This window comes from Phalangium opilio, unplaced genomic scaffold, assembly GCF_054372755.1.
Source record: "Phalangium opilio isolate 3A_F unplaced genomic scaffold, DU_Popi_V2 ptg001170l_1, whole genome shotgun sequence".
Classification (NCBI taxonomy): Eukaryota; Metazoa; Arthropoda; class Arachnida; order Opiliones; family Phalangiidae; genus Phalangium; species Phalangium opilio.
The window spans coordinates 8,435,462-8,449,233 of record NW_028324255.1 but is presented as its reverse complement, the minus strand read 5'-3'; the positions used below and the strand labels follow the sequence as shown (position 1 = coordinate 8,449,233).

Here is a 13,772-nt window from a genome sequence, read left to right as displayed (position 1 = left end):
TAAAAAAATTGCAATATCTGAACTTCAGCCAATTGAAAAAACCTCACACATATCGTTTGTTTTTTCGGCCTTGGTCCAAACCAAGACGTTTTTTTATAATATCTGTTACTTCAGTCTTAATGTAATTAAATTTTGAATAATTATGTTTGCTTTACCGTCATACATTTGGGGTTGATCTATTTCTAATTGTTTAAAGAAGTACTTAAGTATCGTTAATTACATTTAACTTATATCCAATAACATTGATTTCGATAAGCATATAATGTTGCACTTTATTTATGAAAGAAGCTTAAAAACGATGGTATTTGAAATATGGAAGAAAAATATTTGTTTCGTACGCTGTATACATATACAGTGTTGTCGAGATCAGATCAACAGCTTCCTTTATGCACAACCCCCAATACTGCCAACGGGTGATGTCATACTAAATTATACAGGGTGTAAATAAATGTTTAAAATTCATGTTTTATTGTATGCAAGTGACAACGAGTGACAAGGTACAAAAAGAATATTGGAGAATGCAACAAAATATTTTAAAGCACTGTCCTACGATTAGTCTTAGAACGTGGGCCTCAAATTACAACCTCTTAACTGTTTGGTAAACACCTCAACGTAAATATTCGACGTTTCTACCATTGTGGTTTAGGCACTCTTACAGACGACTATCCATGTCTTGCAATACATTTGCAAGCAGTAAACTCATGACGCATGGTAAGACTAATGGTATTGCCGTCTTGGGAAATCCTCGTCCGTTAAGGCTTGATGTAGGGGGTATGATAATGCCGGTAGTGATGCCCTTGTAAACTGGCACAAACAGTAGAATGGCTTAGTGCAACTTCTTGTTCCACCGCTCTACTATTAGCATGAATTGGCTTCAAAACGTGCTACGATGTCAAAATCTATATCCTCATTACAGACTATACAGTCTCTTCTACGTTCACGATCTTGCACTACCGAAATCACGAAGGTGCTCGCCAATGTCGGAAAAGGTGCTTCGCACCGGATGTTGTCGGTGTGGAAACCGTTCGGCATAAAAAAACTTTTAAATTTCGCGCCTTTTCAATAGCTCTCTTTTCAATATGGAAAAAATTATTTTAAATGACAATTTATTTAAGTGTAAGAATTAAACAGGAAAATAGAGGCTGAGTGAAAGATAAGTGTAGTTTTAGTTATAATTTGTCAGTTTAGTTATAAGGTATCCATGAATTTACCAAAAACATTCGTGTTTTGGGTTAATTTCACATTAATTATACTTGATTAAGTTTAATTTAACGGTTTATCTAGTGTGTATTTAGTTTATAATACAAGTTTCAATGAAATATTAACTTTAATTGGAATTACTCTAAAATATGTATGCGCTTTTGATGTATTTTAATGATGAATTAAATTAATATGAAAGTGAAATAGGAAACATCTGTGGCTGTGCGAAAAACTTGTGTTGTTTTAATCTAAATTTGAGCGCAGTTCGGGAGAGTCAATTAAGCTTAAAAGAATAATTTATTGGAATTTTTTACCCTAATTGGAACGTTTAGTTCAGTTTAACATTTTTGCCACAGTCATTATTTAACCCTAAACTTTTGAATTTCGCGCCAATTAATGTACTTTAAACATAGTTGAAATTAACTGAAGTGTGAAATAGAAAACATTGGGATTTACCAACGGCTTGGGTAGTTTTAATCTTAATTAAACAGTTTATTTAAAAGTTATTTGAGCTTTTAATCCAAAAAATGAATATTTTTGGTTTAATTTCACGTTAATTATATTTAATTGATTTAAAATTAACGTAGGATTGTGTTTCGGCAGTGTACATTAGGTAATAAATGACTTTCAATATATACTTAACTTTAATTGCAATTTTTAGTGGGTTTTGAATCTTATTTTACCTTAAACTTTCGAATTTCGCGCCTATTAATGTACTTTAAAGATAATTTAAATTAACTAAGTATGAGATAGAAAATATGGGGCTATACTAACAGCTTGTGCAGTTTTAATCTTAATTAAGTATTTTATTTCAAAGTTACTCGAGTTCTCTCATCCAAATATGTATATTTCATGTTTAAATTCACGTTAATAATTAAGTTGAAATTAATGAAGGATTGAGGTTTGGCAGTATTGATTTAGTTTATAAAATGAGTTTCAAATCACCTTAATTGTAAAGATTAGAAGAGTTTTTCATTCTCGCCAACACAATGTGTTCAATTTTTATCAAATATACCACGTGCTAAATTTGCGGTAACATAAAGATCATCTATGTTAATGAATGATGTGATTCTATAGGTAAGCAATTTTGGCTTCAATAACAGTAATTAAATTAAATACCTAAACAATGCATAGCAATTTAGACAAATAAACAAACGGCAATGTGAACTGTGGAGATAGCGAACAACGTAACCCTCCGTTGCTGACGTGGTTACCAGGGTGGGAAATAGCACACTTCCTCTGGTCCAAAACCAGTTTATTAATTGCTTGGACTAGTTTTTTAATTCAAGAAGTGGGGGTTACTGGTCCTTAGGACCAGTTTATTAATTGTAAATCTATAGGAGAACAAAGGCTGGGACCAGTCCGGAGACCAGTTAATTATTTCGGGGACTAGGGGGTCACTGGTCCCAAGGACTAGTTTAAAAAATATCCTTATTTCCCAGACTGGTGGTTACGTTGGAAAAATCTGCGTTGAAGTTTTCGATCTTTTCACAGGGTGAAAAGCACTATCTTTATTTCAACACCTTGATAATTTGAATAGGTATGCCATTTTTTACATCAAATTGGAAGCGCACACAGTAAATACAGCATAAAAACCTAGGGTTAACCCAGTTAGGCTATGTTTCTAGCATAAAACGGAGCAGACTATATACAGGATCCCAAAACAAATGAGAGCTGGAAATCAGCCTTTTTAATAATATTTAAGGAGGAAAGACACTATAATAGACTATAATTACATAGAGTAACTAAAATAGGGTAATGGCAGCCCTCTGCCTTCGACTGTATTAAGCTCTATGGGGAAATAACATGGGGTGCCATTAGTCTATACAACTTAAGCCTTGGCCGTAAAGAACGTCGAAAAACCTACTTCAAAAGATATAAAACCTCTATTAACTGTAATTATTTTCCTGAATTAATTTTTTAGACGAAAATTCGACCTGATAACAAAGTATTTGTTCTTAAGGGTGTTATAGATAATTAGCAAATACAATCAAAGGTGTTCAAGCTCGGACAAAATACCAAAATAATTAATTATAGTTGCCTTACTGTGGTCTGCTATGAAATTAGGAATTTTCCACATAAAAGCAAACGTTTGAAATATATCAACGTAACTTGTTAGCACCCACAAACCTAGGCCCTTCTAGTTTTCAACGAGAACGAAATGAAGAAATAAGTTTAAGCGCGCTAAAAGGCTAGGCTGACTTCTGACCCAAAATTAATTTTTGACGTACTTTCTTAATTAGTTAAAGTACAATACTTAGACTTCATTATTTAAAAATCCAAACAGGTAAGTTTCTCATTTAAGAAATGCTTGTTAATTTAGAAGTATTCCGAAAACTAACTTCGCTATAGTTTTTCCGTATGGCCTGTCACAATTGCCTTAAAAAACCGAAAACTTTTTAATGCTTTTTCTATGGGACGCTAACCCTAAAAACTGTGAATTTTCCTTTAACATTACGGAAGGGTGTCAAGTCATATCTACAAGGGCCTACCGGCCCTGTAGAATAAAGCGCAATTGCGTGAACCATTGGTGAAAGCCCTGCCAATCCTAACAACGATGATGGAGTAGAAGACGTCATCTTCACTCGGAGAGGGAAAAATTCTTTTTTTTATATATAATAAATAATGTCACTGCTCATAAAGACAGTTGAGATTTCGTATCGTATCAAAAATCTAAAGCTAATTATTTACAATTGGCCGTCGGCCATCCCGAGACAGGGACCGCGTCCTAGCCGGTGCACGACAGCCCTGGTCACCCAAGCTGATGTTGACACTGATGGTAGAGTGACAATTGCCCTCACCGTTCCGAAATTCAACCTCTACGGTATCAGCTCAGTCGACAGTCCTCTCAGAGAGTAAGACACCAGTTTACGCCAGTTTCACTGGCGTATAAAGGCGTACTCTGTGTGGCCGGGGGGGGTTTCATTACTTTCCCCTTTTCAGTCTTCTCTTTAGGCGGTGGCGTACCAGAGGGGAGTGGCGTATTGCTGAGGGGGTGGGGGCTGGGAAGAATTGATAACGTCACGTGTCACGTGATGGTGTTGGCGGGAACTTTGAATTTATTTTTTTGGTATTGGTATGACGCCACGTAATTTATTGGTGTTGAAGGCATTCAGTGTCACTCAACATTGTGAAACATTAAGGGGATGATTTCTTGGTAATTTTATAGGTTCAGTAGACCCTTTCTACACCATCCTGTAATGCTATTCTCTGTATGATTTTGAGGTTTCCATGTATGCTTATGTTATCAGAAGTCCATTAAATTATCCTAGGAAGTGAACAATTACAAGAGCTGGTATGGCGTACGTCTTTGCTGGGATAAGAACTCCTAACTCCATGGATAGGGGGTTAAATGTTTCCCCCTTTCCTAACACTGTTAATAATCTCGAGCTCCTCTCAAGGAAGTCTTTCTTGACTGAGCGGGGCGTGACTTCTTCAGCACATGAACGCTGGATCTTTAAAGGGTAGATTGTTTGCTTTATGAAAAATTAAAAAAAGGAACGGCCACGGTTGTTAAAGGGAGGGTGAAGTAGAAAATCAAGTGATTTTTTTATCGATTCTTCTACTAATGATAAGACCAGTCTGCATAGTGAAACATTCAGGGAATACTTCCGAATGATCTTAAAATTCAAATTAGGTTCAGATTTAAGGATATTTTTAAAGAGGAACCTCCGACCAATCGCGTAATGCCTCGCCTTTTTATTAACAAAATTCTCGTGGCACGCTCCATGTCTCACGCCACGAATGTCACGTCGCGCCCATATTTTATCAAATCTCGTGCTAAATTTCAATCGACATGGAACGTGCAACGAGAATTTTGTTAATAAAAATGCAGGGGGTACGCGATTGGTCGGACGTCCTGATTTAAAATTATCCTTTAAATCTGAACCTAATTCGAATTTTAAAATCATTGGGAAGTATTTCCTGAATGTTTGACTATGCAGACTGCTCTTGTAATTAGAAGAGTCGATAAAAAATCACTTGATTTTCTACTTCACCCTCCCTTTAAATAGTTTTTTTTTTCAATAGGTTTATGAAGAGTCATAAAAAACTGAATGACCTTGACTGTTCCAAAATTCACACCCTCATCCCATCTCCTATGCTAAAGAGGGCTCGGTTTTACAGTGGAAGGGGGCGTTTTCGGCCAATAGTTTTTTCTCTCTCGATAGTACAAATTTTGGCGTACTAGTCGCACCTAAACCGGAGATTTGAGAAAAATTACCGCGAGGTGGCGAGTGTGTCACCCCTCTTCAGTATTGCTACACAAGAGAGGGGAGTCCCAAACCCCGCTTTTGGTTACTTCCAAGGCTAATTTAATGGACTTCTGATGTTATTCTTATATTAAGGAACCAGTTTTAATTGAGATAAGGTCTACATTGTAAAATACATTTACAAATTAAGTTACGACGCGGTTCTAGGTGTACCCATGTTTTGTATTGTTATTATTAGGTGTATCTTTAGGTTATTGTGTACATTCAGGATATGATTTATTGGTAATTCTATAGGTTCAGTAGACCGTTTCTACACACACCCCTCCTGTATTGTTGTTCTCTGTATGATTTTAATGTCTCCATGTATGCTTATGTCATACTAAAGAACTAGTTTTAATTGAGATAAGGTTTACGTAGTTTATTGAAAATTAAGCTATGACGCGGTTCCAGGTGTACTCCTGTTTTGTATTGGTTATCAAGTTACAGGGTTAAAATGATAATACATTTTAGTATCAAAAAAAAAAAATAAATACGGCAGTTTTTACACTATTCGGTAGCCAATAATTAGTTAAAATGAACAAATATTACTAAAACATCACAAGAAAATTAGATTCACATTAGTTTCAATACGATTGGGTAGCTGATAAAGAGTTAAAATGCAAAATATTACTCATAAAACATCAGAAAATACGAGTTACATAGAATACATGGCAAATAAGCACAATTAGGTAGTTATTAAACTAAAAATCCTCATAGGATTGACTGAACAATATATTTTTTCATACGCGCTAAAATATTGATATACAGTTAAAATGCGAAATCATTACTAAAAAAACATCATTAGAAAATACGAATTACAATGGTTTTGATAACAAACAAATTCAATAAAATGCAAAATTAATACAACTTCAAAAATATCATAGTACAAGAAGATTAAGCACATATATTAACATATACCTTCATAGAAAATAGAGCAATATTACTACATGCGAGATTATTAAGTACATATATACCCATGTACCTTCATAGAAAATATAGCAATACTACCTTTCACGATGATTAAGCAAATGTATTGACATAAACACGAACCTACAGTACTCGTAAAAATCTACAATGGTTATTATACGATTTTAGTACAAATATTAGGCTAGTTATTAAACTAAAATGTTCACAGGATTGACGAAAAAATATATTTTTTCAGACGCGCTATACACGCTAAAATACTGATATACGATTACGGATAAAAATTATCGAAATATTACTAAAAACATAATCAAAAAATAAAAATTACACTTATACAAACCATTAAATACAAATACTAATCGACTAAAATATATAGTCTTTTGCAAAAAAGCGTACTTTTATAAGTGCATTACGAGAGTATTACGCACATATAGTTGACATAAAAATATGCCTTCAGTATTCATAAAGAATTGTAATGGTTTTGATACGATTTGATTGTAAAGCAATGAATACAACACTAATTGACTAAAATGCAAAATACATACAAATTGTTACACCAAAAAAGCTTACTTCTAGGCATATAATACGAGAGGATTTCGCACATAAACATGTATCTTTAGTACTCATAAAGAAATATAATGGTTACGATGCGTTTTGGTACGATTATTGAGGTTGTTATTAAAATGGAGCTTCCCTATGGGATGACTAAAAATATAATTTTTCATAAGTGATACACGATTATAGTTAAAATACGTTAATAATACTATAAATAATACTCGAGATACTAATTAAAAGACTGATTCAGCTATCGAGATATATACAAGTAACTCATGGTGAAAAAAATCAATGATTCTACTTGATATAACCGTAGGGGTCAGTTTTATAATCAGGAAATATTCTAACTTTATCCACTACGACCTGATATGTTTTAGTCTGATTGATAGTGATCAGAGTATGATCTGGAAGACGTCTGATTTGAGGGCCTATAGGGGCTTGAACCGAGTTCAGTAGAGGTTCACCATCATTGTTTACGCCTAGTAGGTTCTTCATTGTTGCAAAATTTATATAATTTTCAGTAGAGGCGTTTAAATAAATTCCTTTAACTTTGATAATGTTAGTTTTAGTGCCTGTTTTAGGGTCGAGAATGTCCATAGAATAGTTCTTTGGTCCAGCACTCCCCCATTCACAAATATAAGCATCTGGTCCATAGGATTCTAATTCATTTATTAGTTGCCCCAAATAATCGCCTGCGGGTAGCAAATGAGCGCCGTCTGGCGAGAGGTACACTAAACTGTCAGTGTCATAATGAAAACAAAGGTCACCGACTAATTCAAGGTGCCTTAATAAATGTAATCGTGCCATAGCTGTTGTATAACACAATGTCGTTTTCGAGAATGTGTTCGTATTTTACTAGTACTGTGTTTTCGTTAATTGTTAATAGACTTTTAACCTCTATATCAGGATTTAATGTTAAGCCGTATAATTTGTGGGCATCTTTGATTAGTTATGTAGAGGTGTGTCTTGTTTTTTGGCCGAATTTACCCCAAAAAGAGTTAAGCATAAGTTTGCTAAGGCATCTAAGACCCTCATTTTTCTCTACTTTAGTGATATCTAGTTCAACACCCTATTCGTCTTTGAAGTTTTTGATACTTTCTCTTTATATTCTTTGAGTCTGACAATCTGCCGGGAAGCCACTGGCTTCGGTTTTGTACTCTAAAAAGGTATTAACGTAATCTTTAAATAACCGTCCTTGCTTTGTTTCGGGGTCGTATTGCGTCACTTTGTATGACCAAGCCTCGTACATTCGTGTGATTTTGTAGCCATTCTCTACTGCAAGACGTAACTTATCGACTACCCATGTACCTCTCAATTCTCTTTGTTCAGGAGTGTGTTCACAATCGTCTTGAAATTGGGTTTTGCAGCAGGTGTATCATAATGGAGATGTTAATTTTCCATTAATACGAGCAGGCAAAACAGGATGGATTAGGTTTTGCGCCGGTAAGACGTCACATTTAAGAAGTCCATCAAACGAAGATGTGTCAGGAATGTTGTCAAATATTATTTCAGGATGGCCTATAGGTATCTTGGTGGTTTTGTTAATGAAAGGGTATAAACTTGTGAAATCGACGTAATGAACACGCTCCGATCCTGCTGTTTTATGATAGAGTTTTGTGGCGCAACTTCTTCCTTCGAAGAATGCATCACGGGGGCCCAATCTTTTCGCTATTTTTTGCCTTATGTACGTTTTAAAAACTCTATTATTTCGGGTTTATTTGCTTTTTCTTCCTGCCAGTCGCACTCCCATTTGACATTTACTTTAAAATTGAGGGATTCAAATTTGGCTAACACGTTCATGCTTCTAAAATATCTGGAATTCAAAGTCTGTGCAGGGTCTCCGTGCAAAGGCTTGTTTCTGTTTAAAGGAAAGTGCATTTTACATCCGTGTTAGAAACACCCCCAATACTCAAATATTTCTTGGTTGATTTCGCAAAAACCGTCTACTTTATTATTTTTGCACTCGACATCTAGATGGCGTTTGCAAAAATCTTACACCATACGGAAAATTTGACGAGGGAGAAGCCGCTCCGTAATAACTAATAAAGTCTTTCTGAGGGTGTACGATGGGAAGCGTATTACGCTAGTTGCCTGATCCCTCGAATGCCGAGCGCTTCTCGCGGGGTGCGGGTTAGTAACCTCGTATTTTAAGCTTAAGATGATACTGAGAATAAACTAAGGTGAGATTGGCGCGGCTCTAGAGACCGCGCGCGTTATCAGGGGTATCGTAAATTATGTACGTAGGAACCTCGTATTTTTAGATTAATTATGATACTGATAATAAACGAAGGAGAGATCACTGGTCTAAACGCGCCAGATTTTACGGTAGACGGTAGACCGGGAGTCTTATATTGCGTACGCGGGAACCGTGCTGACTGACGACGGCAATGAAACTGAATTTTCTACTTTGATTTAAATATTAATTTATTAAGCGAAGTATAATTTTTGTGATCTACTGTCTTGTGACACTTGAAGTTTCGACTTAATGTTATAAACAGATTCAATCAATTGTCGGTAAGTGTATTCAAATGGCCAATTGATTTAAGTTCCTATATAGAAACTAGTTCAAAATTCAAATAAAACGAAAATTATCAAATCTTAACTGAATTTCCTACTTAGATTTCAATATCAATTTTTAAAGCTAAGTATAATTTTTGTAAACACTGCGATTAATTGTATTATTTACTAAAAATTGTGATTAATGTTTAGAGCTCGGCATTATCTATCCATTATCCACAAATTGGTGGATAACCGATTATTTATAAACAAATACGATTTAGCATGTGAGTTATGTGGATAATTTTCGAGTATGGATGAAGATAAAATAACTTGGATAATGGATAGATAATGCCAGCTGTATTAATGATTTATTTACTAAACATTGTTATTAAGGCTTTAGAGCCGAATACCAAATCTTAACTGAATCTCCTACTTAGATTTAAATATCAATTTTTCAAGCTAAGTATAAGCCCTGAAAATTTAATGACAACTGTGTTACGATCGATTATATCCAAAAATGGTTGAAAATGTTCATGATTAATTAGTTTTATAAAAAAATTATTTTAGTACTTTTACCCTCTTTTCAAGATTAAACGTATTGCTTAGACATTAGGTTAAAAATCTTATAATTAAACAAAATTATAGTCCCTAAAGCCTAAAACACACCTATTTTGGGAGAGTTCAGAAGAACCCTTGTGTTTCAACCAAAAGCACATTACAATTGACATTGGAAATTAATTTTTATAAAAATAATTATCCACTCTAAAAGTTTGAATTCTTTTTAATATAATATAATAGTTTGTAACACACCTCTCATTAAAATTTTAGAACATTTAAGTATAATTTTTGTGGTCTAAGCTAGGACCATTAACAACCCCCGGGACTCGCTACGCAATAAGATCCTCGTATTGAAATTTCCGCCTCTAATAGTTACGGCTGTTTTCGCGACACGGGAGCCATCAAGCGGCAATAGTAAACGAAGTCTACATATGTATCGGCTTAAAGAAAAACCCCAATGTGAACCTTTTTACGATGGTTCTTTCTCGGGCGGCCTGCTGTTCGATGCGAGGTGCGGGTCTTTGTTAACCGGTACTAGACAGAATGCCCTATTTGGCATTTCACCAGACTGTAAACTATGCGGCTTCGCGGTGGAGGATCTATACCATATACTGTTAGCTTGCCCAAGTACAGCCATAGACAACGACATTCAGAGTTGGCGCAATACGTTTGACGTCATGCCTATTAGCGCCCTTTTGGGCTTCGGTGGGGACCACTCTCACTTAGCTATGGTGAAACATATTTTGTTCGGGTGGAAACGCCTTAAAGACACGTGGCGCCGCCAGCATTTATAACATTTATAACATTATCCACATTTTTTATTGTACATATTTATTTCCCAATAAGTTACTGAACTTACAGGTGCCCAAAATTTTGTAGCTTGTACCGGTCTCTATATATATATATATATTTTTCCCCACTATTATCATTTTTCTCCTTAAAACAGCGCCCCCACTATACAGTGGTGAGCCGCCCCGCTCCAAAGGAGTTGTATTTTACATACATGTTTTGCAATAAATCTTGAATCTTGTATTGAAACTTATAGGGTGTACAGAACTTCCGGTTCCGGATATCGCTTAAAAATCGTCTTGTTCTAAATTCAGAAGCCGAGGCCGTAATTGTTTAGCTGTCTAGATTTCTAAAATAATGCTCAATGTACTATTATAATAATATATCGCCAAATTAGTTTTATATCTGAAATATGGTTGTTAAAAAAATATGTAGTTACGGTGTTTGTACTAGCACCACGTCGAAAGTCCCGGTATGAAATTTTATCGGTTTCCTAACCCTAATAACCAATATGATAAGTGGAAGATTTGGGTTGAGTCCTGTGGCATTAAAGGTTTGGTGGATGAAAGCATGTTTACACTCAAGAAAAATCCCAGATTTGTCTGTTCAAGGCATTTCCAGAATGGAATAGGACCTTCTAGCGAGCATGCTAACCCAATTAAGCTCAAAGGGCAGGTAAGCAAAGTACATTAAGTTTTTAAAATTAATAAAGACAAACGAATAATATACTGGTTTATAAAGGTTACGTTGGTGAATGGGAAGCGAAAATTGTTATCTGTGAATGGACCAGAATCAGATAATCCGCACTATATGGATTGTATTGACCCTAATGAAGGTAATGATTTCATAATTAATGTGCTTATGAAATGTAATGAAAAAATATTTATAGCCCCAAAAGTGATTATTATATCTACTGAGCATTCAAGCATTAGCGATGTTGTTGTGGAAGTTTTTAATGACGGTATTTGCCAAACTGATGATCGTCTTGCAATTATAACTTGCCCTGATTCCATTAATGAGATGGAACCTCTTCCTGATGTAATTGACATTGAACCGAGTGATTATCTTGACAACAACAACATTGTAGTAGATAACAATCTTAAAAATATTGCTAACTCTACACAACTGGATCATAATTACTGTGCTTCACCTAAGTATCGCGAGAATGAAATTCATGGAGGAAATTCTACGGAACAGCTGATTTTAGATAAAAGTTCACTGAACTGGGACTCTTTTTGCAAAAATATTGCTGTTTCTTCCAATTGGACTACGTTTTACAATAAAGAATTTGCAAAATTTTCCATTATTGAGCATGATTCGGTAGTTATATCATACACGGTAAAGAATAACTTTTCTGCTACTCTTTAGAGTACTGGGAAATGATATTCATTTACACCCAGTTATGGAACTTATAAAGTCACAAATATACTGCGTCAGGGATGTTTTAGACTCTCTTGACGTTCAGGGAAATTGGAAAAACTGTTCTGGTAACTCGAAGAATGACTTTATTATCTTAAATGATGAAATTGGGAAGGGCTTTTATTGTCACATTACCAAGGGCTATCATTCGAACAAGTGCCAACGTCTAATTGAAAAAATGGGCAAGGTGAAAACAAGATATGTTGAGTGCATAAGGTACAGAAATATCCTTCGTGTCTACAAACAGAGGAAAGAAAACAGAGGAAAAAATAACAAAAGAAAGTCTGTTCTAACAAAGAAAGAATTAATACAGAAATTAAATAAAAGTGACAGAAAGGTGAAATATCATTCAAGGCAAAACAAATCGTTGAGACAAAAATACACCAAACTGATAAACCTACAAGGTCACTCTCTATCTAAAAATGATAGTAAAATACTAGAAGATATTCTTCAAACTAATATGGATGTAGAAGATGATTTTTCTAAAGTATTTCTACAAACAACATCAAATGAGAAGTCTAAAAACAAAGTGTAAGACTCAGCGAAAGTGGCACCCCAAAGTGATAAAATGGTGTCTTTTGATGCAAAGCAAAGCTCCTGGTGCTTATGAATTTTTAAGAAGGACTAACGCCTTACAATTGCCATGCTCCAAAACTCTGTTCAACTATGCTTTACCACTCACTAATAAAACTGGATTTACTGAAGAAGCTTTTGAACTTCTAAAAAATGAAATGGACAGTCTGGGATGCTTTAAGGAAGAACACACAAAATATGTTATGTTGATCATTGATGAAATGAAGGTAAAGCAGGATCTCATTTACAAAAGAACTACAGGAGAATTGGTGGGTTTTTGTGACCTTGGTGACACCTTAAATGAATTAAAAAGTTTGGTTAAAGTTAACGACCCAAAAAAGCAAAATAAAGTAGAACTAGCCTCAAACATTTTTCAAATCATGGTAAAAGGCATAACATCAAAACTGAAGTTCACCCTAGCCTATTTTCCATGTTTTAGGCTCAAAGCCAGCGAAGTAAACTGCCTGGTAAATGAATGTATTGAACGTTTAGAAATTATGGACTGTAGAGTCTTGGGCGTCATAGGCGATGGGGCTAGCACAAATCGAACCTTTTTCAAGTCAAATTTTGCAAGCCATGACAGCAGTGGTAATGCAATGGCAATACCTCACTATGGCATTAATTAGTGAAAACTGCCAGAAACTGTGTAGAAAGTAGCGCAATGAATAGTAAAACAAGAGCACTTTTAAGAAATAAGAAACATATTCTTTGGGATCATGTCTCAAGATTATATTTCAAAGATTGTGTAAGAATACCAAGGAAGTATCCAAAACTGAAGTTTAGTCACATCAAATTAGGATCTTATGGAAAAATGCGTGTCAAATTTGCAACATAAGTCCTAAGTGCAACCGTTGCAAGTGGTATCGAGGACGAAATTGGTGAAGAAGCTACAGAAACGGTTAAATTTTTCCGCCTACACAGAAAAAACAATGTTTCGTATCTAAACGTTTTCCTAAACATCAAAATGCAACGCGATTTTAAACACGTGAAATTCCTAAACGTGTT

The 13,772-nt window shown here is 35.0% G+C and overlaps 2 protein-coding genes across 2 annotated transcripts in view; both read left to right on the top strand.

Moving 5' to 3' along the window:
* The first annotated feature begins 9,316 nt into the window (after window positions 1-9,316).
* The window catches only part of LOC149584708 (uncharacterized), a 42,420-nt gene continuing 37,964 nt past the window's right edge, over window positions 9,317-13,772 (top strand). The window contains exon 1 of the mRNA XM_089863440.1: window positions 9,317-9,443. The gene's annotated coding sequence lies outside the window, so the exon portion shown is untranslated. The remainder of the gene's footprint in view (window positions 9,444-13,772) is intronic.
* Window positions 11,032-12,642, top strand: LOC149584713 (uncharacterized). Its single transcript, XM_089863466.1, has 2 exons — window positions 11,032-11,450; window positions 11,517-12,642. The coding sequence occupies exons 1-2, from the start codon at window positions 11,250-11,252 to the stop codon at window positions 12,141-12,143; spliced, it is 828 nt and encodes a 275-aa protein (XP_089719592.1). The 5' UTR covers window positions 11,032-11,249; the 3' UTR covers window positions 12,144-12,642.

What these genes read in the sequence shown, in the direction of transcription:
- LOC149584713 (XM_089863466.1), top strand. Translation starts at nt 11,250, where the DNA reads ATGAAATTTTATCGGTTTCCTAACCCTAATAACCAATATGATAAGTGG. An exon ending in CAATTAAGCTCAAAGGGCAG is followed by an intron (nt 11,451 to 11,516) that starts GTAAGCAAAGTA and finishes TGGTTTATAAAG; the next exon opens with GTTACGTTGGTGAATGGGAA.